Source organism: Oncorhynchus clarkii, chromosome 5 (genome assembly GCF_045791955.1).
Source record: "Oncorhynchus clarkii lewisi isolate Uvic-CL-2024 chromosome 5, UVic_Ocla_1.0, whole genome shotgun sequence".
In the NCBI taxonomy this organism is placed as follows: Eukaryota; Metazoa; Chordata; class Actinopteri; order Salmoniformes; family Salmonidae; genus Oncorhynchus; species Oncorhynchus clarkii.
In genome coordinates, this window is record NC_092151.1 from 80539756 (window position 1) to 80566922 (window position 27167).

General features: G+C 46.4%; 1 protein-coding gene across 1 annotated transcript in view; it reads left to right on the forward strand.

Annotated features, from left to right (window-relative positions):
* The first annotated feature begins 2776 nt into the window (after window positions 1-2776).
* LOC139409434 (1-phosphatidylinositol 4,5-bisphosphate phosphodiesterase gamma-1-like) overlaps window positions 2777-27167 on the forward strand; it is a 65006-nt gene continuing 40615 nt past the window's right edge. Inside the window, exons 1-4 of the mRNA XM_071154589.1 lie at window positions 2777-4306; window positions 21448-21597; window positions 22293-22386; window positions 23083-23130. Coding sequence (XP_071010690.1) covers window positions 4033-4306; window positions 21448-21597; window positions 22293-22386; window positions 23083-23130 — 566 coding nt within the window. The 5' untranslated portion in view covers window positions 2777-4032. The remainder of the gene's footprint in view (window positions 4307-21447; window positions 21598-22292; window positions 22387-23082; window positions 23131-27167) is intronic.

Here is a 27167-nt window from a genome sequence, read left to right on the forward strand (position 1 = left end):
TTTGAGTGAAAACCTCCTTCCATCAGCAAGGGCATTGAAGATGAAACGTGGCTGGGTCTTTCAGCATGACAATGATCCCAAACACACCGCCCGGGCAATGAAGGAGTGGCTTCGTAAGAAGCATTTCAAGGTCCTGGAGTGGCCTAGCCAGTCTCCAGATCTCAACCCCATAGAAAATCTTTGGAGGGAGTTGAAAGTCCGTGTTGCCCAGCAACAGCCCCAAAACATCACTGCTCTAGAGGAGATCCGCATGGAGGAATGGGCCAAAATACCAGCAACAGTGTTAGAAAACCTTGTGAAGGCTTACAGAAAACGTTTGACTTCTGTCATTGCCAACAAAGGGTATATAACAAAGTATTGAGATAAACTTTTGTTTTTAACCAAATACTTATTTTCCACCATAATTTGCAAATAAATTCATTAAAAATCCTACAATGTGATTTTCTGGAATTTTTTTCTCATTTTGTCTGTCATAGTTGAAGTGTACCTATAATGAAAATTACAGGCCTCTCTCATCTTTTTAAGTGGGAGAACTTGCACAATTGGTGGCTGACTAAATACTTTTTTGCCCCACTGTATATAATAAACTAGATAACCCACCCTAGTCACACCCCGACCTAACCAACATAGAGAATAAAAAGCTCTCTATGGTCAGGGCGTGACATTAATCCATTTTAGAATAAGGCTGTAACGTAACAAATGTGGAAAAAGTCAAGGGGTCTGAATACTTCCGTTGTAGTGCACTCAAACAGTATACTACAATGATCTGTTGTCATACATATTATGAACCGACCCAAACATACTCCAGCCAGACTCATCCACTGTAATGTCTCCATCCAAAATGGTACCTTATTCCCTATTTAGTGCATTATTTTTGACCAGGGCCCATAGGGCTATGGTGAAAAGTAGTGAACTATATAGAGAATAGAGTGCCATTTAGGAAGCATTCTATAGCATGTTTGGAGCAGCCACGCTTTGTGTGGTGTGTTTACACTTTGTGTGGTGTGTTGACTCTTCTCTGTGAAAACAAGATGTGCTCTGTAATTTAATTTGGCCATGAAATGTGACTGACTGTGTGTGAAGAATTGATTTAGGGGTAACATGCCTCCCCCCTTCACTTCACCCCACATGAATACCTCTCTGTCTTCTGTCTCACACACACACACACACACACACACACACACACACACACACACACACACACACACACACACACACACACACACACGATACACACCCACACACTGATACACACACACACACACCATATAATACACTCCTTCCGGCTCCCCATTCTCATAAAATGGGAGGGTGTTCCATGCATTGTGATTGGCTGTTGGCTGGCCATTGGCAGGAGTGGAGGAGACACACCCAGCTGACATGTGGATGTGATTAGACTATAGCACAGCTGTGATGTCATCTCAGACTGCCTCCTCCCACACACAGACACTAGCATCGTTCATCTGTCAAAACACACACACACTATGAATATGCCTTAGTCTAGCATAAACAATGCGTATACCAAACACACCTTCCTAATATTGAGTTGCACCCCCCCCCCCCCTCCCCCCTTTTTGCCCTCACAACAGCCTCATATTGTCAGAGCATGGACTCTACAAGGTGTCGAAAGCGTTCCATAGCGATGCTGGCCCATGTTGACTCCAATGCTTCCCACAGTTGTTTCAAGTTGGTTGGATGTCTTTTGGGTGGTGGACCAGTTTTGTTTCACACAGGAAACTGATGAGCATGAAAACCCCAGCAGCGTTGCAGTTCTTGACACAAACCAGTGTGCCTGGCACCTACTACCATACCCAGTTCAAAGGCACTTAAATCTTTTGTCTTGCCCATTCACCCTCTGAATGGCACACATACACAATCCATATCGCAGATGGATTAAATATCCTTCTTTAACCTGTCTCCTCCCCTTCATCTACACTGATTGAAGTGGATTTAACAAGTTACATCAATAAGGGATCATAGCTTTCACCTGGTCAGTCCATGTCACGGAAAGAGCAGGTGTTCTTAATATTTCATATACTCAGTGTATAATGGAGCTTTCCAAACACAAGCACTGTATTCAAAACAATGAAAGACAGCATTCAACTGTCAACTTAAGCAACCATTACTCCCTAAAACTCCACAGACAGTCATCCTGTAAAACCATGGGTAAAGCACTCTTTAGACCACGTGTCAAACTCATTTCATGGAGAGCCCAGTGTCTGCTTGCTTTCGCTCCCCCCTTGCACATGATTGATGTATTGAGGCACTACTTAGTAAGGAACTTTCCTCACCTGGTTGTCTTTATTGCAAGGAAAAAGCAAAACCCTGCAGCCACTAGGCCTTCCATGGAATGAGTTTGCCACCCCTGCTTTAGACTGGCTTTTTGCCGTATTTAGGACTAAGCCATTTCATTAGTCCAGGCACAAAATATCACACTTCTGACCCTAGACTAACTCCAATCACCTACTCTTAACCCCTGACTTCTGACCCTCTGGCTCAGTCACATCACTTTGAACTGTTATTCTGATTGATCAGAGCTCTTGCAGACAATGCTGCACCTCTCCTCAAAGCCCGCGGATGTCGCCGTTTCTCCACCATATCACCTCTCACTCTCTCTTCCTCCCCCTCTCGGTTCCCGTTCCCAGCCCTGCTCTCTCTCTCTCTCTCCACTCCCCCCATCTTTCTTCTATGGGCTACAGCACAAGTAGAAGAAAAAAATCCAGCTAAAAGCTTTTCCGGTCTGCTAGCCTTAATTTCCTCTAAAGACGTCTCTCGCAGAGAGGAGAGGAGGACGCACACAGGCAGACTGACAGACCAACGGTTGTAATTGCACCGGCGGTCACCGAGAAGACTAATCTTCACTCTTATCTTGTACTGAAGGATATGGTTTCTTTAGGAGGGGCATGAACCGCGGAGCAGTGCTTCTCGGCGGCCTGTGCCGGGAAATGTGTCCGCCGTGGGTGTGAGGGAGAGCGGAATGGTCTGCCTGGACGGAACGCACTGGTCTCGCACCGCCGCTCCAGTCTCCGGTATCCACGCGCTCCTGACTGCGCCAATCGAGCGCCGCTCGGTCCATAGCGGTGTGATTTGTTTCACGGACGGCCTCAAACACATTGGGCAGCCCACTTGTCTTTTATCGTTACATAATTGAAACTGAATGTATGTGTCGCTCCCGTAACACGGACTGATTCTCAGGCAGGGAGGCAGAGATGTGTGTGTGACACTGTGTGTGTGCGCCTGTGCTGGATCCAGGGGCAGGGCTGTCTGTCTGTCTGTAACCGATCTACCCGCCGAGTGGACCGGACTGGACTGTGCATTAATTTTACTAGTGCATAAATTAACCACGGGCCAGCCCAACGTGAACCCTGGGTGGAAACCCGAGTCCAACGGGCAATGAGGGGAACAGCTTTGCCTCTCTTTACTTCTCTGGCCCTTGGTCTGATCTTTTTGTGTTTCTGCCAGAAGCATCTGGAAAGGATAACACTGGGATCCATCCACTCCCCCAGAAAGTAGACTGGAGAATAAATCACATCCTGGATGGAGGAGCATCCTTACTTCTAGAAATGATGGATACAGTTGTCTCGAATTCCAGCTTCATGCTCATGGCCTACTGCTAATTTTAGAGGTGTAAATTATGGGATGGAAAACTGGGTTTTATTCTTTATAATAATAACCTACAACTGGAAGTGTTTGTTAAAGGTATTACACTGTTATTAATTACTTCCATTGTTGATTAGTTATTACTGTTTTTCATTTCTCTCATTTTGCCATTGGATTGGCAATGACCTATTCACCCTGGCCACCAATGCATGTAACTAAGGATAACTGGATAACTGTGGTCCTCGCCCTCCATCGATTTTAGGCCGAGTTGAAGGAATACAACATCATTTTCCCTAACTCTGAAACCACAACAAGTTGAAATCACTAAGCCTCTGTGACATGTCCTTGTATCCAGGCAACGGAATGTGACTGTAACTACCTTCTCCCTTTCTCTAACTTCTAAACTCTGTTGAAACTACACATGCAGTGAAGATGTGTGCAGCCAGGTTCAGCAGCAGCAGTAGCGTCAACGGGGACCGGGATGAGACCACTACTAATGGACCCGGTACGGGCCCGGCCACCACATCCCGCATGCTGGACTGGTCCGAGGAGGGCACCCGCATCCTCCACAGCCTGGAGATTGGAACGGTCATGACCGTGTTCTACCAGAAGAAGTCCCAGCGACCGGAGAGGAGGACCTTCCAGATACGACAGGACACTAGACAGATAGCGTGGAGCCGCAACCCTGACAAGATAGAGGGAGAGAGTGAGTATAAGTCAACGTCCCAAATGGCACCCTATTCCCTATATAGTGTACTACTTTTGACCAGAGCCCATAGGGTTCTGCTCAAAAGTAATGCACTATATATGGAAAAGATGCCATTGGGGACACAACCTAAATGTTAGTGACAGTCGTGTACTACTTGTCTATTACATAGAACCTGGTGGTGTAGATCACTTGGCCTCATGTCTACACAACAACACACACCAGACAGGCACTATTTGCATCTCCCCTCAACTATCCCTCCCTCTGTCACTTACATCCTCTGTAACCATAACAACCAATGTGTCTGTCTCCAAGTCTTTCACTTTGTACTGTATAGTGTGTGCAGATTTTGTGGGATAAGCCTAGCAGCAGATATAAATAGAATGGAATAATAATGAATACATGGTCCTCTATGAGGGTGTGTTGTGCTGGCCCTGTCTGCTATAACTTTCACTCCACTGTCACCGTTTGACAGCTAGGTCATGAACCTCTGACCCTCATTAGCTGTGACCCCTAGCTGTCAGCTGTCCAGTTACAGTAACTCCTCAGAGAACATGCTGGGGCCACATGGAGCCCTAAAGGTTGGCCAGTCACCACCCAGCCCTGTGCTTCCTGTCTGTTCTCCTTGGAGACTGGAGCTGTACAGAGCCAGGATGGTGGATCGAGTGGCAGTGGCATACTTAGCTGACTGGGATATTGTTTTGGTGGGAGGTAGGCTGAGCCATGGTTAGGTTATGTGTCTGGGCTGGGCGTGTATTATATTGTCTGGGCCTGGCTGTATTGTGTGGGATCTGTTCTGTACAGACTGAAAGAGGATCTATTATAATGCCTGTTAACCAGACAGGAGAGATAATAGACTTAGAATCCACAAAGAAAATGTTATCTTTGCATACAACTGGAGAGGAGTAGAAGATGCTCAACCAGCATGATAAAAAAAATCATATGGAAATAGGCGTGACTCTAACTCACAATTGAATACTTGATACTTTATTATCTACTTTGAGTTCTCTATACAGAAACCACATACTGAATATATACTCTACAGATATATGGTTGTCAAATAAAGCTGAAAGATTCAGGTTGTGACAAACATTGGTCTTGTTGACATGCATGCACACTAACACATAATCTGCATTTTTAATCTGCACCTCTCTTTCTCTCTCTCTCTCTCTCTCTCTCTCTCTCTCTCTCTCTCTCTCTCTCTCTCTCTCTCTGTCTCTCTCTCAGTAAAAGCTGTAGTGTGTAGGTGTGGTTTATACACTATATATACAAAAGTATGTGGACCCCCCTTCGATTAGTGGAATTGACTATTTCAACCACACCCGTTGCTGACAAGTATATAAATTCGAGCACACCACCATGCAATCTCCACAGACAAACATCGAAAGTAGAATGGCCTTACTGGAAAGCTCAGTGACTTTCAACTTGGCACTGTCATCAGATGCCACCTTTCCAACAAGTCAATTCATTTAACTTCTGCCCTGCTAGAGCTGCCCCAGTCAACTGTAAGTGCTGTTATTGTAAAGTGGAAACGTCTAGGAGCAACAACGGCTCAGCTGGCAAGTGGTAGGCCACCCACAGAACGGGACCGCTGAAGCGCGTAATGCATTCAAATTGTCAGTCCTTGTTTGCAACACTCACTACCGAGTTCCAAACTGCCTCTGGAAGCAACGTCAGCACAAGAGCTGTTCATCGGGCGCTTCATAAAATGGATTTCCATGGCCGAGCAGCCACACACAAGCCTAAGATCACCATGCGCAATGCTAAGCATCTGCTGGAGTGGTGTAAAGCTCACTGCCAGTGGACTCTTGAGCAGTGGAAACACGTTCTCTGGAGTGATGAATCACGCTTCACCATCTGGCAGTCCGACGGACGAATCTGGGTTTGCCTGAATGCATAGTGCCAACTGTAATTTTTGGTGGAGGAGGATTAATGGTCTGGGGCTGTTTGTCTTTGTTCGGGCTAGGCCCCTTAGTTCCAGTGAAGGGAAATCTTAACGCTACATCATACAATGACATTTTAGACGATTCTGTGCTTCCATATTTGTGGCAACAGTTTGGGGAAGGCCCTTTCCTGTTTCAGCATGACAATGCCCCCGTGCAGAAAGTGAGGTCCATACAGAAATGGTTTGTCAATATCGTTGTGGAAGAACTTGACTGGCCTGCACAGAGCCCTGACCTCAACCCCATCGAGAACCTTTGGGATGAATTGGCACACAGACTGCAAGCCAGGCCTAATAGCCCAACATCAGTGCCTGACTTCACTAATCATTTTGTGACTGAATGGAAGCAAGTCCCTGCCGCAATGTTCCAACATCTAGTTGAAAGCCTTCCCAGAAGAGTGGATGCTGTTATAGCAGCAAAGGGGGACCAACTCCATATTAATGCCCATAATTTTGGAATGAGATGTTCAATGAGCAGGTGTCCACATACTTTTGGTCATGTTGTGTATCTGATAGTAGCCACACACACTGACAGTATCTTGTGGTTTTGCTTGAGTACCTTGTTAATCATTCATGATCATGAACCATATTATGCTCAGAACATAATCTATTGTTAGCTATCTTGGTGTGTGTGTTTGCTACTGTGCTGCTATATTCCACTAGCTGGCCATCTCAAGTCTTTCTCCTTCTTACACACGCACTCACACACACGCACTCATAATTCGACCCCCCCCCCCCCCCCCGGACCCCACTCCTCCTCTTTACAAACATATTCCTCCATAACCCTACAACCCCCCCATAGGGAGTAACATTCCTGGAACTGTGTCTCCCCTTCTCTATTCAGCTCTCCAACGCTCTCTCCTTTCCCCTGCTCTCCCTCCCTCACTCTCTCCTTTCCCCTGCTCTCCCCCCTCACTCTCTTCTTCCCTCTGCTATCCCTCCCTTTCTCCTTTCCCCTGCTCTCCCTCCCTCACTTTCTCCTTCCCTCTGCTCTCCCTCCCACCCTTTCTCCTTTCCCCTATTCTCCCTCCCTCACTTTCTCCTTCCCTCTGCTACCCCTCCCTCTCCTTTCTCCGGCTCTCCCTCCCTCCCCCACTCTTCCCTGCCCTCTGTTATCCCTCCCTCCTTCTCTCCTTTCCCCTGCTCTCGTTCTCTCATTCCCCCTGCTCTCCCTCCTTCCCTCTCTCCTTCCCCTTACTCTCCCTTACTCGCTACCTCGCCTCACCTGCTCTCCATCACTCTCTCCTTTCCCCTGCTCTCCCTTCATCACTATCTACCTCTCTAGTCCATCCCTTGCTACTTCAGTTTTTACCACCCCCAGTTTTCCATCTGTTACTCCCTCTCCCTGTTCTCCCACTATCAATCTCCCAGGTCTTTTCCAACTAGCTCTCTCTCCTTCCTAGCTCTCCCTTGTCTTTCATCACTTATCTTCTCTTTTACTTGTTTAAAGTTGAACCCTTGATGCTCAACTTCATGCTTTTCCACCTACCATTTTCATGCCACTCCCTCCTTTCTCACTTTTGTCTTTCTTTCTCTTGGTTATTTTCTTTTAGAGTCAGTCTCATGTCCTGTACCAGTCCCCCTTTCTCCTTTGTCGTTTAGTTTATTCTCTCTCTCTCCTTCACTTTCTCTTCCCTTGAACATCTATCTGTTTCTATCTTTCCTTTCACCTCCCCCTCTCCTCTCCTCTTCAGCCTCTTTTGTTTCCTTTGTTTTCATTACAGTCCCTCTTTCTCTACCGCCGTTTTAAAACAACATTAATACGGTGTCTGTTTCTTTGTATGTCTTGAGGGAGACCTGTGTGATGTCTGTTTACAGAGGTTACCAGTGCTGTAGCTGTGAGCTCTGTCGCACACACACACACACACACACACACACACACACACACACACACACACACACACACACACACACACACACACACACCAGCCTCAGTATCACTAGTAGTATCACTCTTGAGTGGCAGGAAGTGCTGGTTAGCAGGGAGCTCTTCACTTCCTGCTTCAGACTGAAGTACTGAGCTCAGGAAAACAAAGGCCCCGGTGTCACTCTCTGTAAAAGGAATGGAGACTGGGAGATGGTGTGTGTGTGTGTGTGTTTACAAGACAGTGTGTATGAACCATTCATTTGAATGATTTTATCAGCCCCCACCCCCTTCTGTCAGTGCCACTGTGTAGCTGTTCTAACGTGATTATTACGTCAATGCAACAGTACCAAGCATTCACATTTCACCCTGTTTGCTCACCTTCTCTGGAATATCCAAATCATACAGGAGGAATCCCAAATGGTACTCTATTCCCTATTAAGTGCACTACTTTTGACCGGGGCTCATAGGGCTCTGGTCAAAAGTAGTGCACTATATAGACAGGTTGGTTGTTTAGCAACAAAACCGATGTGTGCTTAGCTATGGGGTAAAACACACAGGGTTGGTTTAGATTGTTGACAACATGTAAACTATATTTAGTCTCCAAATGTTTATTGAAAATATAAATACATTTGCACAATGAGCACTTTTTGTCTCTCAAATGCATCGTTGCAGTTGGTTAGCGAGCTAGCGAATTTTAGCCATATTAGCATAGTCAGTCAAAACACCTCTAAACAAGACATGGTTTCAAAAACAAGATACAACCAGCTGAAACAAGCCACCCATGATTCCCCACATGGAAGCTTCTTGTCATTGTTGCTAGGTATCTGACAAATCAGAATCATGACAAAGTCTTCTGGCCCTATCCATGCGCGCATCATTTTCCACACAATTAAAGACATTCCAGTCACGTCTCATTCTAGACCAGTGTGTTACAGGTCAGAAAGTTGGAATGATCTCTCTCTGGCTGGTTGTTGATGTTAGTTTAACTTTGACCACATAACAAGTACCACGCGGTACCAATGAGAACCACGTCATTAAAGCCACCCAATGTCACGGCAAAGCTAAGAAAAGACAGAACATTTTGTACAATGAAACGATATAGACGAGTCATCATATCAATAGAAATTCCCATGACCTTCTGAGGTTATTATTCAGTATAGAAGACATTTGATTAGTCATGGCACCTCCCCACAGTGGAGGTGCCATAATACCCATAAAACCTAGCGGTCAAACAGGGAAATGGTTCCAATCGTTTTTCCACCATTCATTTTTCCAATAAGGAATTTTAGAAACACTTAAAAGAAGGGCTGTGTTTTGTGTAGACTTACCCTGGTGTGACATTTTGATAACTATGTAAATCTCTCTAGGATAAAGTGACTTTTATCAATATATTCGGCTCTATTTACTCTCAGATTCGAACATGCTAATTAGCATCAAAGTAGACATCATGCAAGTTTACAAATCCCTGCAAGCTCCTGCATGTCATCTCTAACGGACACCTTTGCTAGTAGGTATTGTTCCTGCTCGTCATCTCCAACTGACACCTTTGCTAACAGATATTGTTCCTGCTCGTCACCTCTAACTGACACCTTTGCTAGTAGGTATTGTTCCTGCTCGTCATCTCCAACTGACACCTTTGCTAACAGGTATTGTTCCTGCTCGTCATCTCTAACTGACACCTTTGCTAACAGGTATTGTTCCTGCTCGTCATCTCTAACTGACACCTTTGCTAACAGGTATTGTTCCTGCTCGTCATCTCTAACTGACACCTTTGCTAACAGGTATTGTTCCTGCTCGTCACCTCTAACTGACACCTTTGCTAACAGGTATTGTTCCTGCTCGTCATCTCTAACTGACACCTTTGCTAACAGGTATTGTTCCTGCTCGTCACCTCTAACTGACACCTTTGCTAACAGGTATTGTTCCTGCTCGTCACCTCTAACTGACACCTTTGCTAACAGGTATTGTTCCTGCTCGTCACCTCTAACTGACACCTTTGCTAACAGGTATTGTTCCTGCTCGTCATCTCTAACTGACACCTTTGCTAACAGGTATTGTTCCTGCTCGTCACCTCTAACTGACACCTTTGCTAACAGGTATTGTTCCTGCTCGTCACCTCTAACTGACACCTTTGCTAACAGGTATTGTTCCTGCTCGTCATCTCTAACGGACACCTTTGCTAACAGGTATTGTTCCTGCTCGTCATCTCTAACTGACACCTTTGCTAACAGGTATTGTTCCTGCTCGTCATCTCTAACGGACACCTTTGCTAACAGGTATTGTTCCTGCTCGTCATCTCTAACTGACACCTTTGCTAACAGGTATTGTTCCTGCTCGTCATCTCTAACTGACACCTTTGCTAACAGGTGTTGTTCCTGCTCGTCATCTCTAGCTGACACCTTTGCTAACAAGTATTGTGTCAATGTAAAACAGTTCACAGAATTTTCAATTTAATGAAATTTTGCCAATTTATTCATTACTAAATGTAGTTAATAGTTCACACAGAGATTTTTACCTTTGCCTCGTCCAGATCATCATGCATTTGTACTATGATAGCCACATTAGCAGCTAATTAGCATTTTATTTTGAAGGGGAAATATATTGATAAAAGTCACCTTGTCCTAGAGAGATTTACACAGTTATCAAAATGTCACTCCAGGGTAAGGCTACATGAAACACAGCCCTTCTTTTAAGTGTTTCTAAAAATCCCTATGGGAAACATTACCGGTGGAAAAACGATTGGAACCATTTCCTTGTTTTATGGGTATTATGACTCATACAATGGTACTCTATAGAGGTCAATGTAGGTGTATTTACTGCAGATCTATAGACTACAAGAATCTCTTGTTGGTCTTTCTTCTTCAAGAGAGAAGTGTGTGTGTGTTAGAGAGAGAGAGAGAGAGATAGGGAGATGTGAGAAGAGGAGTGTGTGTCTTAATCACAGTCTGGACCAGGATGAAAGGCCTCAGAGGGAGGGAATACTGTTTTGTGTGTTTGTGGTGAGTGTGGCGCAAAATCCCAGTAAGCATGAGAAAGCCAGGCTGTATTAACTAACATGGTTATGGTGAGCCAAGCGTGACTCTTGGCTGGGAGGCCGATACACCTTATTGTCCCAGACACACACACAAAAACATACACACACACATACACACACATACACCCACACACAGACCGATACGCATTATTGTCCCAGACAAACACACAAAAACATACACACACACATACACACACATACACCCACACACAGACCGATACGCCTTAGAGAGAAATTGTAAAGCTTCTTTATAAGATGTGCACACACTTAAGAAACACACACACACACACACACACACACACACACACACACACACACACACACACACACACACACACACACACACACACACACAGACAGACACATACACACACACACACACACACATACACACACATAGACAGACACATACACACACATACATACACACACATACACACACATACACACACCGATACACCTTATTGTCTCAAACACTTTATTGTCCCAGACAAACACACAAAAACATACACACACACATACACACACATACACCCACACACAGACCGATACGCCTTAGAGAGAAATTGTAAAGCTTCTTTATAAGATGTGCACACACTTAAGAAACACACACACACACACACACACACACACACACACACACACACACACACACACACACACACACACACACACACACACACAGACAGACACATACACACACACACACACACACATACACACACATAGACAGACACATACACACACATACATACACACACATACACACACATACACACACCGATACACCTTATTGTCTCAAACACACACACACACACACACACACACACACACACACACACACACACACACACACACACACACACACACACACACACACACACACATAGACAGACACATACACACACATACATACACACACATACACACACCGATACACCTTATTGTCTCAAACTCACACTCACACACACACACACACACACACACACACACACACACACACACACACACACACACACACACACACACACACACACACACACACACACAAATAGACACATAGATACACACATACACACACCGATACGCCTTATTGTCCAGCATCCAGAGTAAATGTCAAAAAGCAATAAAGAGGGACTCAGAGCGAATAGTGACCCCAGTATTGTTGGGTATTTATTTAAGAGTCCGTTTTGGACAGATATTATGTTGCGTCCAGAATGGCACCTTTTCCCCTAATTAGTGCACTACTTTTGACCAGAGCCATATGCAAAGATGGCGCCGAAGAACATGGCTGATGTTTTACATTCTCCCAACCAATTGTGCTATTTTGTTAGTTTTGTAGCGTTTTGTGTAACTTGTGTTTTTGCTTATTGTGTACATAATGTTGCTGCAATCGTCTCTTATGACTGAAAATAACTTCTGGACATCAGAACTGCGATTACTTACCGCGGACTGGAATAAACTTTTTCCTTTAACGAGTCCGATGAGAAGGATATCCTGCTGTCACTGGAACAGGCCACGATCCACGCCTTTTGCGTGAAGAAAAGATGCAGGAAAAGGGGCCACAGATTGGGCAGCCTTCTAAGAATCCGTTGGCGAGCGAGTAAACTCCCACTGCTATCCCTTCTTCTTGCAAACGTGCAATCATTGGAAAATAAAATTGATGACCTACGATTAAGATGATCCTACCAACGGGACATTAAAAACTGTATTTCTATTTACCACCACAAACCGATGCTGCACTAAGACCGCTCTCAACCAACTCTATAAGGCCATAAGCAAAGAAGAAAATGCTCACCCAGAAGCGGCACTCCTAGTGTCCAGGGATTTTAATGCAGGCAAACTTAAACCAGTTTTACCAAATTTTTACCAGCATGTCACATGTGCAACCAAAGAAAAAACGAATTCCTAGACCACCTTTACTCCACACACACAGATACATACAAAGCTCTCCCCTGCCCTCCATTTAGCAAATCTGACCATAATTCTATCCTCCTGATTCCTGCTTACACGCAAAAACTAAAGCAGGAAGTACCAGTGACTGGCTCAATACGGAAGTGGTCAGATGACGTGGATGCTACACTACAGGACTGTTTTGCTAGCACAGACTGGATTCATCCAATGGCATTGAGGAGTACACCACCTCAGTCATCGGCTTCATCAATAAGTGCATTGCCGCCGTCGTCCCCACAGTGACTGTACGTACATATGTCAACCAGAAGCCATGGATTACAGGCAATATCTGCATTGAGCTAAAGGCTAGAGCTGCTGCTTTCAAGGAGCGGAAGACTGATCCGGACACTTATAAGAAATCCCGCTTTGCCCTCAGACGAACCATCAAGGAAGCAAAGCGTCAATACAGGATTAAGATTGAATCCTACTACACTGGCTCTGACGCTCGTCGGCTGTGGGAGGGCTTGAAAACTATTACGGACTACTAAGGGAAACCCAGCTGTGAGCTACCCAGTGACGCGAGCCTACCAGACAAGCTAAATGTCTCATGTGCTCGCTTCGAAGCAAGCAACACCGAAGCATGCATGAGAGCGCCAGCTGTTCCCAATGACAGTGTGATAACGCTCTCGGTAGCTGATGTGAACAAAACGTTTAAACAGGTCAACATTCACAAAGCCGCGGGGCCAGACGGATTACCAGGATGTGTACTCAAAGCGTGCGCAGACCAACTGGCAAGTGTCTTCACTGAGATTTTCAACGTCTCCCTGACCGAGTCTGTAATACCTACATGTTTCAAGCAGACCCCCATAGTCCCTGTGCCCAAGGAAGCGAAGGTAACCTGACTAAATGATTACTCCCCCGTGGCACTCACATCGGTAGCCGTGAAGTGCTTTGAAGGCTGGTCATGGCTCACATGGCCCACTGACTACACAACAGTGGTAGGCCTGATCACCAACAACGATCAGACGGCCTATAGGGAGGGGGTCAGAGAACTGGCAGTGTGGTGCCAGGACAACAACCTCTCCCTCAATGTGAGCAAGACAAAGGAGCTGATCGTGGACTACAGGAAAAGGCGGGCCAAACAGGCCCCCATTAACATCGATGGGGCTGTAGTGGAGCGGGTCGAGAGTTTCAAGTTCCTTGGTGTCCACATCACCAACGAACTATCATGGTCCAAACATACCAAGACAGTCGTGAAGAGGGCAAGACATATCCTTTTCACCCTCGGGAGACTGAAAATATTTGGCATGGGTCCCCAGATCCTCAAAAGCTTCTACAGCTGCCCCATCGAGAGCATCCTGACTGGTTGTATCAACGCCTGGTATGGCAACTGCTTGGCATCTGACCGTAAGTTGCGACAGAGGATAGTGCGAACAGCCCAGTACATCACTGAGGCCAAGCTCCCTGCCATCCAGGACCTATACAATAGGCGGTGTCAGAGGAAAGCCCATAACATTGTCAGAGACTCCAGTCACCCAAGTTATAGACTGTTTTCTCTGCTACCGCACGGCAAGCGGTACCGGAGCGCCAAGTCTAGGACCAAAAGCCTCCTCAACAGCTTCTACCCCCAAGCCATAAGACTGCTGAACAATAAATAAAATCACCACCGGACAATTTCCTTTTGCTACTTGCTGTTTATTTTCTATGCATAGTCACTTCACCCCACCTCCATGTACAAATTACCTCAACTAACTAAATAGCCCATCCAACTACCTCATCCCCATACTGTTATTTATTTATTTTGCTCCTTTGCACCCCAGTATCTCTACTTGCACATTCATCCTCTGCACATTTATCACTCCAGTGTACCCCCACACACTGACTCGGTACCCATTTGGGACGCAGACATCAACTGACTGACTGTTGTAACCAGCTGGAGATATTCTCTTCCCTCAGATGATCATCTTAGTCTCTTAATCTGGTGCCAAACCTTTCCTCTGATCTATCATCTGCACATACAGCAGACCCAGATAGAAACCAGATTCCCTCTGACTGAATGGTGGACTGTAGACTGTAGACTGTATGGTAGACTGCAGACTGTATAGTAGACTGTATATTGTAGACTGTAGACTGTATGGTAGATTGTAAACTGTATGGTAGACTGTAGACTGTAGCCTGTAAACTGTATGGTAGACTGTAAACTATACAGTAGACTGTAGACGGTTTGGTGGACTGTAGACTCTATGGTTGGCTGTATAATGGACAGGGGACTGTAGACGGTGGTGGCTACCTGAATGGTAGACTGTAGACCACATGAAAAGTCATTCCACGGAGGGACAAGTATCTGCGGGTTTTCGCTCCTTCCTTGTACTTGATTGATGATTTAAGGTCACTAATTAGTAAGCAACTCTCCACACCTGGTTGTCTAGGGCTTAATTGAAAGGAAAAACCCAAAACCTGCAGACACTAGGCACTCCATGGAAAAACTGAGGCTAGGAAACACTGTCACCACCGATAAATCCGCCATAATTGAGAATTTCAATAAGCATTTCTCTACGGCTGGCCATGTTTCCACCTGGCTACCCCTACCCCGGTCAACAGCCCTGCACCCCCCACAGCAACTTGCCCAAGCCTCCCCATTTCTCCTTCACCCAAATCCAGATAGCTGATGTTCTGAAAGAGCTGCAAAATCTGGACCCCTACAAATCAGCCGGGCTAGACAATCTGGACCCTTTCTTTCTAGAATTATCCGCCAAAATTGTTGCAACCCCTATTACTGGCCTGTTCAACCTCTCTTTCGTATCGTCTGAGATCCACATAGATTGGAAAGCTGCTGCGATCATCCCCCTCTTCAAAGGGGGGACACTCTTGACCCAAACTGCTACAGAGCTATATCTATCCTACCCTGCCTTTCTAAGGTCTTTGAAAGCCAAGTTAACAAACAGATCACCGATCATTTTGAATCCCATCGTACCTTCTCCGCTATGCAATCTGGTTTCAGAGCTTGTCATGGGTGCACCTCAGCCACGCTCAAGGTCCTAAATGATATCATAACCGCCATCGATAAGAGACAATACTGTGCAGCTGTATTCATCGACCTGGCCAAGGTTTTCGACTCCGTCAATCCCCACATTCTTATCGGCAGACTCAACAGCCTTGGTTTCTCAAATGACTGCCTCGCCTGTTTCACCAACTACTTCTCAGACAGAGTTCAGTGTGTCAAATCGGAGGGCCTATTGTCCGGACCTCTGGCAGTCTCTGTGGGGGTTAAATTCTCAGGCCGACTCTCTTCGCTGTAAACATCAATGATGTTGCTCTTGCTGCTGGTGATTCTTTGATCCACCTCTACGCAGACGACACCATTCTGTATACTTTTGGCCCTTCTTTGGACACTGTGTTAACCAACATCCAGACGAGCTTCAATGCCATACAACTCTCCTTCCGAGGAGAGTTGTATGGTTGTATAGTTGTATAGTAAAACTAAATGCATGCTCTGCAAACCAATTGCTGCCCGCACTTGCCTCCCCGTCCAGCATCACTACTCTGGACGGTTCTGACTTAGAATATGTGGATAACTACAAATACCTATGTGTCTGGTTAGACTGTAAACTCTCCTTCCAGACTCACATTAAGCATCTCCAATCCAAAATTAAATCTAGAATCAGCGTCCAATTTCGCAACAAAGCATCCTTCACTCATGCTGCTAAACATACCCTCGTAAAACTGACTATCCTACCGATCCTTGACTTTGGCGATGTCATTTACAAAATAGCCTCCAACACTCTACTCAGCAAATTGGATGCAGTCTATCACAGTGCCATCCGTTTTGTCACCAAGCGCCATATACTACCTACCACTGCGACCTGTATGCTCTCGTTGGCTGGCCCTCGCTTCATATTCGTCGCCAAACCCACTGGCTCCAGGTCATCTATAAGTCTTTGCTAGTTAAACCCCCGCCTTATCTCAGCTCACTGGTCACCATAGCAGCACTCACCCGTAGCATGTGCTCCAGCAGGTATATTTCACTGGTCACCCCCAAAGCCAATTCCTCTTTTGGCTGCCTTTCCTTCCAGTTCTCTGCTGCCAATGACTGGAACGAACTGCAAAAATCACTGAAGCTGGAGACTCATATATCCCTCACTAATTTTAACCACCAGCTGTCAGAGCAGCTCACAGATCACTGCACCTGTACAAAGCCCATCTGTAAATAGCCCATCCAACTACCTCATCCCCATACTGCTTTTTATTTACTTTGCTCCTTTGCACCCCAGTATCTCTACTTGCACATTCATCTTCTGCACATCTATCACTCCAGTGTTTAATTGCTATATTGTAATTATTTCGCCACTATGGCCTATTTATTGCCTTACCTCCCTTATCTTTCCTCATTTGTACATACTGTACAAATACCTTACCTTACCTCCATACCTTTTCTATTGTATTATTGACTGTATGTTTGTTTATTCCATGTCTAACTCTGTGTTGTTGTTTGTGTCGCACTGCTTTGCTTTATATTGACCAAGTCGCAGTTTATAAATTAGAACTTGTTCTCAACTAGCTTACCTGGTTAAATAAAGGTGAAAAAAATAAATAAATAAAAACTTTGACACCCCTGCTGTAGACTGTATGGTAGACTGTAGACTGTAGACTAGATGTATGGGAATGCTTACACCTGCTGCTGTGTAGAACAGTGGTTGGCCTGCTCTGCAGCTAAAGATGGATGTGTGTGTTTGTGTGGTACTATGGAACTATGCTTTCCTCACATGCACACAACTCTCCTCCATGTTGCTTCTCTCTCTCTCTGTCCTTCACCCTCTCGTCCATACCCTTATCTCTCCCTGTCTATCCTTCTCTCTCTCTCTGTCCTTCACCCTCTCTTCCCCTACCCTTATCTCTCCCTGTCTATCCTTCTCTCTCTCTCTGTCCTTCACCCTCTCCTTCCCTACCCTTATCTCCCCGTCTATCCTTCTCTCTCTCTCTGTCCATCACCCTCTCTTCCCCTACCCTTATCTCTCCCTGTCTATCCTTCTCTCTCTCTCTGTCCTTCACCCTCTCTTCCCCTACCCTTATCTCCCCGTCTATCCTTCTATCTCTCTCTGTCCATCACCCTCTCTTCCCCTACCCTTATCTCTCCCTGTCTATCCTTCTCTCTCTCTCTGTCCATCACCCTCTCTTCCCCTACCCTTATCTCTCCCTGTCTATCCTTCTCTCTCTCTCTGTCCTTCACCCTCTCTTCCCCTACCCTTATCTCTCCCTGTCTATCCTTCTCTCTCTCTCTGTCCTTCACCCTCTCTTCCCCTACCCTTATCTCTCCCTGTCTATCCGTCTCTCTGTCTCTGGGCTTCACCCTCTCTTCCTCTACCCTTATCTCTCCCTGTCTATCCTTCTCTCTCTGTCCTTCACCCTCTCTTCCCCTACCCTTATCGCTCCCTGTCTATCCTTCTCTCTCTCTCTGTCCTTCACCCTCTCTTCCCCTACCCTTATCTCTCCCTGTCTATCCTTCTCTCTCTCTCTGTCCTTCACCCTCTCTTCCCCTACCCTTATCTCTCCCTGTCTATCCTTCTCTCTCTCTCTGTCCTTCACCCTCTCTTCCCTACCCTTATCGCTCCCTGTCTATCCTTCTCTCTCTCTCTGTCCTTCACCCTCTCTTCCCCTACCCTTATCTCTCCCTGTCTATCCTTCTCTCTCTCTCTGTCCTTCACCCTCTCTTCCCCTACCCTTATCTCTCCCTGTCTATCCTTCTCTCTCTCTCTGTCCTTCACCCTCTCCTTCCCTACCCTTATCTCCCCGTCTATCCTTCTCTCTCTCTCTGTCCATCACCCTCTCTTCCCCTACCCTTATCTCTCCCTGTCTATCCTTCTCTCTCTCTCTGTCCTTCACCCTCTCTTCCCCTACCCTTATCTCCCCGTTTATCCTTCTCTCTCTCTCTGTCCATCACCCTCTCTTCCCCTACCCTTATCTCTCCCTGTCTATCCTTCTCTCTCTCTCTGTCCATCACCCTCTCTTCCCCTACCCTTATCTCTCCCTGTCTATCCTTCTCTCTCTCTCTGTCCTTCACCCTCTCTTCCCCTACCCTTATCTCTCCCTGTCTATCCTTCTCTCTCTCTCTGTCCTTCACCCTCTCTTCCCCTACCCTTATCTCTCCCTGTCTATCCTTCTCTCTGTCTCTGGGCTTCACCCTCTCTTCCTCTACCCTTATCTCTCCCTGTCTATCCTTCTCTCTCTGTCCTTCACCCTCTCTTCCCCTACCCTTATCTCTCCCTGTCTATCCTTCTCTCTCGCTCTGTCCTTCACCCTCTCTTCCCCTACCCTTATCGCTCCCTGTCTATCCTTCTCTCTCTCTCTGTCCTTCACCCTCTCTTCCCCTACCCTTATCTCCCCCTGTCTATCCTTCTCTCTCTCTCTGTCCTTCACCCTCTCTTCCCCTACCCTTATCTCTCCCTGTCTATCCTTCTCTCTCTCTCTCTGTCATTCACCCTCTCTTCCCCTACCCTTATCTCTCCCTGTCTATCCTTCTCTCTCTCTCTGTCCTTCACCCTCTCTTCCCCTACCCTTATATCTCCCTGTCTATCCTTCTCTCTCTCTCTGTCCTTCACCCTCTCTTCCCCTACCCTTATCTCTCCCTGTCTATCCTTCTCTCTCTCTCTGTCCTTCACCCTCTCTTCCCCTACCCTTATCTCTCCCTGTCTATCCTTCTCTCTGTCTCTGGGCTTCACCCTCTCTTCCTCTACCCTTATCTCTCCCTGTCTATCCTTCTCTCTCTGTCCTTCACCCTCTCTTCCCCTACCCTTATCTCTCCCTGTCTATCCTTCTCTCTCTCTCTGTCCTTCACCCTCTCTTCCCCTACCCTTATCTCTCCCTGTCTATCCTTCTCTCTCTCTCTCTGTCATTCACCCTCTCTTCCCCTACCCTTATCTCTCCCTGTCTATCCTTCTCTCTCTCTCTGTCCTTCACCCTCTCTTCCCCTATCCTTATCTCTCCCTGTCTATCCTTCTCTCTCTCTCTGTCCTTCACCCTCTCTTCCTCTACCCTTATCTCTCCCCGTCTATCCTTCTCTCTCTCTCCCTCTCACTGTTCTCGTCTCTCTTTCCTTCTCCCTGGTTGCTTCCCAAATGCTTCCCTATTCCCTATATAGTGCACCATTTTTGACCTGTCCACTATATAGGGAATAGGGTGCCATGTGGTTAACACACCCTCTTTCCTCTTGTTATTTCTCCACGTCTTTCTCCTTCTCTCCCGTGCCCTCTCTCTTCTCTCTCCCCTTCTCTCCTCTCTTACTCTCGCTATCTCTCCCCACCGCTCTCTTTCTCTCTCTCCCCCTCCTGCCTTCTCTATCTCCCCTTTTCCTTTCTTCTGTTGCTCGCTCTCTAACTCACTCTCTCTCTGGAAGCCATAGTGAGGTGTGGTGTGTTTACATTCGTATCTCAGGAGAAATATTCAGCTTTATGACTTTTCTCTCAGCCCTACTGTATGTGTGTTCGTGTGTGTGTGTGTGTGTGTGTGTGTGTGTGTGTGTGTGTGTGTGTGTGTGTGTGTGTGTGTGTGTGTGTGTGTCTGTTTCTTAAGTGTGTGCACATCTTATAAAGAAGCTTTAAAATCTCTCTTTCTATTTTGACTGTGTGTGTATAAATCTGTTCAAGTGTGTTTGTGCTAACTCTGTGCACCCAAGTGTCTGGCTGGCTGTGTTTGTGCTAACTCTGTGCACCCAAGTGTCTGGCTGGCTGTGTTTGTGCTAACTCTGTGCACCCAAGTGTCTGGCTGGCTGTGTTTGTGCTAACTCTGTGCACCCAAGTGTCTGGCTTGCTGTATTTGTGCTAACTCTGTGCACCCAAGTGTCTGGCTGGCTGTGTTTGTGCTAACTCTGTGCACCCAAGTGTCTGGCTGGCTGTGTTTGTGCTAACTCTGTGCACCCAAGTGTCTGGCTGGCTGTGTTTGTGCTAACTCTGTGCACCCAAGTGTCTGGCTGGCTGTGTTTGTGCTAACTCTGTGCACCCAAGTGTCTGGCTGGCTGTGTTTGTGCTAACTCTGTGCACCCAAGTGTCTGGCTGGCTGTGTTTGTGCTAACTCTGTGCACCCAAGTGTCTGGCTGGCTGTGTTTGTGCTAACTCTGTGCACCCAAGTGTCTGGCTGGCTGTGTTTGTGTGTTTAGTTTGCTCAAGACATCTGCTAAATCAATGAGATTAGTTTTCCTTGTGGGTGTGGCCAGTGTTTGTGTGTGCGGGACTGTGTATCTACCATTCATTCCAAATATTTTAAAATGCCCCCCTCTGCTGTCATTACCATTGTGTAGCTGTTATAACATCATTATTGGTTTGCTTTGAACAATTTTGGCGTGGAGGGAGTTGGGGTGCAGTGTGTCTGTCTATGTGTGTGTTGACTAACAGTGTTTTCCTCTCTCTCTCTAGTTGATATCAGGGAGATCAGGGAGCTGCGGTTGGGTAAAGGTTCCCGGGACTTTGAGCGTTATCCAGAGGAGGCTCGTAAATTAGACTCCGCCCACTGCTTCATCGTGCTCTACGGACTGGAGTTCCGCCTCAAAACACTCAGTGTGGCCGGTCAGTGTGTGTGTGTGTGTGTGTGTGTGTGTGTGTGTGTGTGTCTGTGTGTGTGTGTGTGTGTGTGTGTCTGTGTGTGTGGGCTTTCTCTGTTGCTCGATGGTTCTCCAAATGTTCTCCATTGCATCTGTTAGTGATATTCTGGGAGGGTAAGGCGTTGGCTGGAAGATAATATTTCCATATTTGTAATAATGCCATGCTACAATAGCTCCTGTTGTACAAGGCAGTAGTGCCAGCATTACACTGCATAAAGCTCACTTCTCAGCACTTCGTTAACATTTTGTCAACATTTCTATTCTACCCCCATTTTATTTTCTCCATGCCCTCTCTCCCCCCTCTCTATCTCTGTCTCCCTCCTTCTCCCCCTCTCTATCTCTGTCTCTCCCCCTCTCTATCTCTGTCTCTCTCCCTCTCTCTATCTCTGTCTCCCTTCCTCTCCCCCTCTCTATCTCTGTCTCTCTCCCTCTCTCCCCCTCTCTATCTCTGTCTCTCTCCCTCTCCCCCTCTCTATCTCTGTCTCTCTCCCTCTCTCCCCCTCTCTATCTCTATCTCCCTCCCTCTCCCCCTCTCTGTCTCTGTCTCTCTCCCTCTCCCCCTCTCTATCTCTGTCTCTCTCCCTCTCTCCCCCTCTCTGTCTCTGTCTCTCTCCCACCCCACCTCTCTCTCTCTCTCTTTCTCTCTCTGTCTCTCTCCAGCCTTCAGTGAGGAGGAGGTCAATATGTGGATCACTGGAATCAACTGGCTGATGATGGATACTCAGAGAGCCTCAGCACCACAACAGATAGACCGGTATGTATATTTGTGTGTGTGTGTGTGTGTGTGTGTGTGTCTGAGTGAGTAAGAGAGAGAGAGGGGGAGAGGGAGAGGAGTGTGTGTGTTTGTGTGTGAGAGAGAGATATGTGAGGAGAGGAGTGTGTGCCTTTATGACAGTATGAATCAGGTGCCTGTGGTGTTTAACAGGCACCTGTTTGTAGTAATATTAATATCCCGGTAGCATCATCCATTACTACTATAACACACATAGGAGAGAGGGGACATGGGTTGGAGAGAGCAATAATATTTGTGTTGGTTGAAAATAATTATTCTGGGTAAATGTGTGGGGCAGTGTTCCTATATTCCATGGTTTGTGGAAGAAAACTCAACAACAGTGCTGTTGTGGGAGAGAGAGGAACTTCAGTATTGTACATATGATCCATTTTATGACTATTTGGTTTACAAATGTCAACAACTTGGTCACAGTCAAGGAAGTGACATACAGTGTCTCAATTATTTTGTGTTGTAGGCTTTGGGTCACATTACTATTTAATGTTTTCACAAATATAGTCACAATTTAAAGTTAGACTAAGTCAATGTTAAACCCCGTGGCTGGTGGCTTTTAAAAGAATCCGCTGTGCTCAACACAGCCACTCAACATTTGTCTTTCCATCTCATACTGAACTATCTCTCTTCTCTCTATTTCTGTATATCCTCCCTCCCTCCCTCCAGGTGGCTGAGGAGACAATTTGAGGTGATGGACAGGAATCGTGAGGGAAGGTGGGTCAGACGTCAATACCATATCAACATTGTTGTTACACCCAGCCAGAACCCTGGGATACACACACAACGGTCACTCTGCTAGCCGGTGGAATAGTGGGGGAAATCCACACCAAACATTATAAAATAATAATACCCCTCCCAACCCCAACCCCTCCCCCAGCTCCAGTCCTAGCTCCATCCCAAGCTCCAGGCCCAGCTCTAACCCCAGCTCCAGGTTTAGCTCCAGGCCTAGTTCCAGCCCTAACCCCATCCCCAGCTCTAACCCCAACCCTAGATCCAGCTCTAACCCCAGCTCCAGCCCTAGCTCCAACTCTAACCCCATCTCCAGTCCTAGCTCCAACTCTAACCCCAGCTCCATCCCTAGCTCCAACTCTAACCCCAGCTCTAGCCCTAGCTCCAGCTCCAGCTCTAACCCTAACTCCAGCCCTAGCTCCAACTCTAACCCTAGTCCAGCCCTAGCACCAGCTCTAACTCTAACTCCAGCCCTAGCTCCAGCTCTAACCCTAACTCCAGCCTTAGCTCCAGCTCTAACCCCAGCTCCATCCCTAGCTCCAGCTCTAAACTTAACTCCAGCCTTAGCTCCAGCTCTAACCCTAGTCCAGCCCTAGCACCATCTCTAACTCTAACTCCAGCCCTAGCTCCAGCTCTAACCCCAGCTCCATCCCTAGCTCCAGCTCTAACCTTAACTCCAGCCTTAGCTCCAGCTCTAACCCCAGCTCCATCCCTAGCTCCAGCTCTAACCTTTACTCCAGCCTTAGCTCCAGCTCTAACCCTAGTCCAGCCCTAGCACCAGCTCTAACCCTAACTCCAGCCCTAGCTCCAGCTCTAACCCTAACTCCGGCCCTAGCTCCAGCTCTAACCCCAGCTCCATCCCTAGCTCCAGCTCTAACCTTAACTCCAGCCTTAGCTCCAGCTCTAACCCTAGTCCAGCCCTAGCACCAGCTCTAACCCTAGTCCAGCCCTAGCTCCAGCTCTAACCCTAACTCCAGCCCTAGCTCCAGCCCTAACCCTAACTCCAGCCCTAAACCTAACTCCAGCTCTAACCCTAACTCCAGCTCTAACCCTAACTCCAGCTCTAACCCCAGCTCCATCCCTAGCTCCAGCCCTAGCACCAGCTCTAACTCTAACTCCAGCCCTAGCTCCAGCTCTAACCCTAACTCCAGCCTTAGCTCCAGCTCTAACCCCAGCTCCATCCCTAGCTCCAGCTCTAAACTTAACTCCAGCCTTAGCTCCAGCTCTAACCCTAGTCCAGCCCTAGCACCATCTCTAACTCTAACTCCAGCCCTAGCTCCAGCTCTAACCCCAGCTCCATCCCTAGCTCCAGCTCTAACCTTAACTCCAGCCTTAGCTCCAGCTCTAACCCCAGCTCCATCCCTAGCTCCAGCTCTAACCTTTACTCCAGCCTTAGCTCCAGCTCTAACCCTAGTCCAGCCCTAGCACCAGCTCTAACCCTAACTCCAGCCCTAGCTCCAGCTCTAACCCTAACTCCGGCCCTAGCTCCAGCTCTAACCCCAGCTCCATCCCTAGCTCCAGCTCTAACCTTAACTCCAGCCTTAGCTCCAGCTCTAACCCTAGTCCAGCCCTAGCAGCAGCTCTAACCCTAGTCCAGCCCTAGCTCCAGCTCTAACCCTAACTCCAGCCCTAGCTCCAGCCCTAACCCTAACTCCAGCCCTAAACCTAACTCCAGCTCTAACCCTAACTCCAGCTCTAACCCTAACTCCAGCTCTAACCCCAGCTCCATCCCTAGCTCCAGCTCTAACACTAACTCCAGCCGTAGCTCCAGCTCTAACCCTAGTCTAGCCCTAGCACCAGCTCTAACCCCAGCTCCATCCCTAGCTCCAGCTCTAACACTAACTCCAGCCGTAGCTCCAGCTATAACCCTAGTCTAGCCCTAGCACCAGCTCTAACCCCAGCTCCATCCCTAGCTCCAGCTAGATACTATTAAATCGTTGAGGTCCAATCAGAGTATAGTCATTAAACCTGCGGATAAAGGATCACAGATTGTAATCATGGACAGAGTACAGTATTTGTTGGAGGCTAACAGGCAATTGAATAACGTGAAAAATTATGTCCCATTAGACCACTCTATTCAATCTGAAACTCAAGAAATGATTAAGAGGATATTGGTGGAATTACTTGAAAAGAAGTGTATTACTTCCAAGCAATATACTTATTTGTTGGGCCCCGAGGTACCAAGACCGCGACAATTCTATCTTCTTCCAAAAATGCATAAACCTTTGGAAGAGTGGTCTGTGCCCTTTCAGATCCCTAGTGCCCGCCCAATTGTTAGTGACTGTGGATCGGAATCGTATCGAATTGCTGAATATATTGATTATTTTATTCATCCGTTATCCCAGAAGCACGCTAAGGATTCTGGGAAGGAGCACGCTTCTTATGTTAAGGATACATATGATTTTGTCGATAAAATTAAAGGCCTCGAACTACCACTAGGGGCGTTCTTATTTTCAATAGATATTAACTCATTATATACAAACATTGAAACCTCTTTGGGACTGCGGGTGATAAAACAGGCATTTGACAGGTTTCCTGACCCTCAGCGCCCGGACAAGGAAATCTTAGATCTGTTGGAGTTGAGTCTCTTAAGGAACAATTTCAATTTTAATGATGAGTTTTATCTTCAGATCCATGGGACTGCTATGGGTAAGAAATGTCTTCCTGCCTTTGCCAATTTATACATGTGTTTTCGGGAAGAGACAGATTTTCTTAAATGCCAGATCCTTCCTTTTCTATATCTCAGGTATTTGGATGATATATTTGGAATTTGGGTGAGTTCTATGCAGGACTTTGAGTGTTTCTTGGAAACCCTCAATACACATCATTCTGCCATTACAACTTCCCACAATATACAAAGGGAAAAACTAGAGTTTTTGGACACTCAGGTCTTATTTGTACCTTCTGATGGGTTAACTAAATCATTGGCCACTAAAGTCTTATTTAAGGAGACTGATAGGCACGCCTTGCTACATTAAGGCAAGTTACCATCCAAAACATAGGGATTATTACATCTCAGCTGATTCGGTTCAATAGAATCTGTACATTAGGTGAGCACGTGGAGGAGGCAATAACCATTATTTTTAGAGCCTTGGGGCCACGGGGATATTCCAAACGTTTCCTTAGGGGGATAAAGGCAGAGGTAGGTGAATTATTTGGCAGGGAATGGGGATACAATAAAACAGCGGAAACACACAATCTGATACCATTTGTTCCAACATACTCTGGGAGTTTGGGTGGATTTAGTAGGAACTTGAGGTCTAATTTCAGGGAAGCTCAACAAGCGGTGGAAGGACTGGTAGATTGTAGAGTAATCTCAGCGTATAGAAGAAACAAAAACCTCGGGGACAGTTTAGTCCACTCTGCCTTCCAGACGAAAAATGCACCTAATAAATTGGATAAAAATTTGGGGAGACCAAAGTATATTGTTAATGCCTTCTCGGGGCTGGGGTTCGTCGTAAGACAGAGGATCGAATTGTCCACTGTAAACTTGATCTATGGAATTAAGTGCAAATGGTGCCAAAATATTTATATAGGAGAAACAAAGAATGCACTACAGGTCAGACTGAAACAACATCTATACCATATAGCTAAAGGTAGAAAGACTAAGGTATTGTATTTGCATTTTGGCATACATGCAGTGGACGGTTTGAGTATTTTTGGTCTGGAGACAAATGGGAGCTGGTCCAGGACACAACGACAGGGGATGGAAAGAGCTTGGATTGGGCGTCTCAATACGATAGACCCTAAGGGCCTGAATGAAAAATATTGATTTACCTTGGCGTACCTAACGGATGGAAGGGGTCATCTTCGGTGTAGTGACATGGGCTATATGGTGGGGGGGAGGGAAGGGGGGAGGTGGTGGGGGTCTGTGGAGAGCCGCTCATTATAAATGTTTGTTTATTGTATTATTTATTTATTTATGTTGACTCGTCCATGGTGGATTTGCCATTGTCTGATAGCACTTATGATTGTTTTTAAAATATGTACTTCTTATTTAATTAATTATTTATTTATGGATC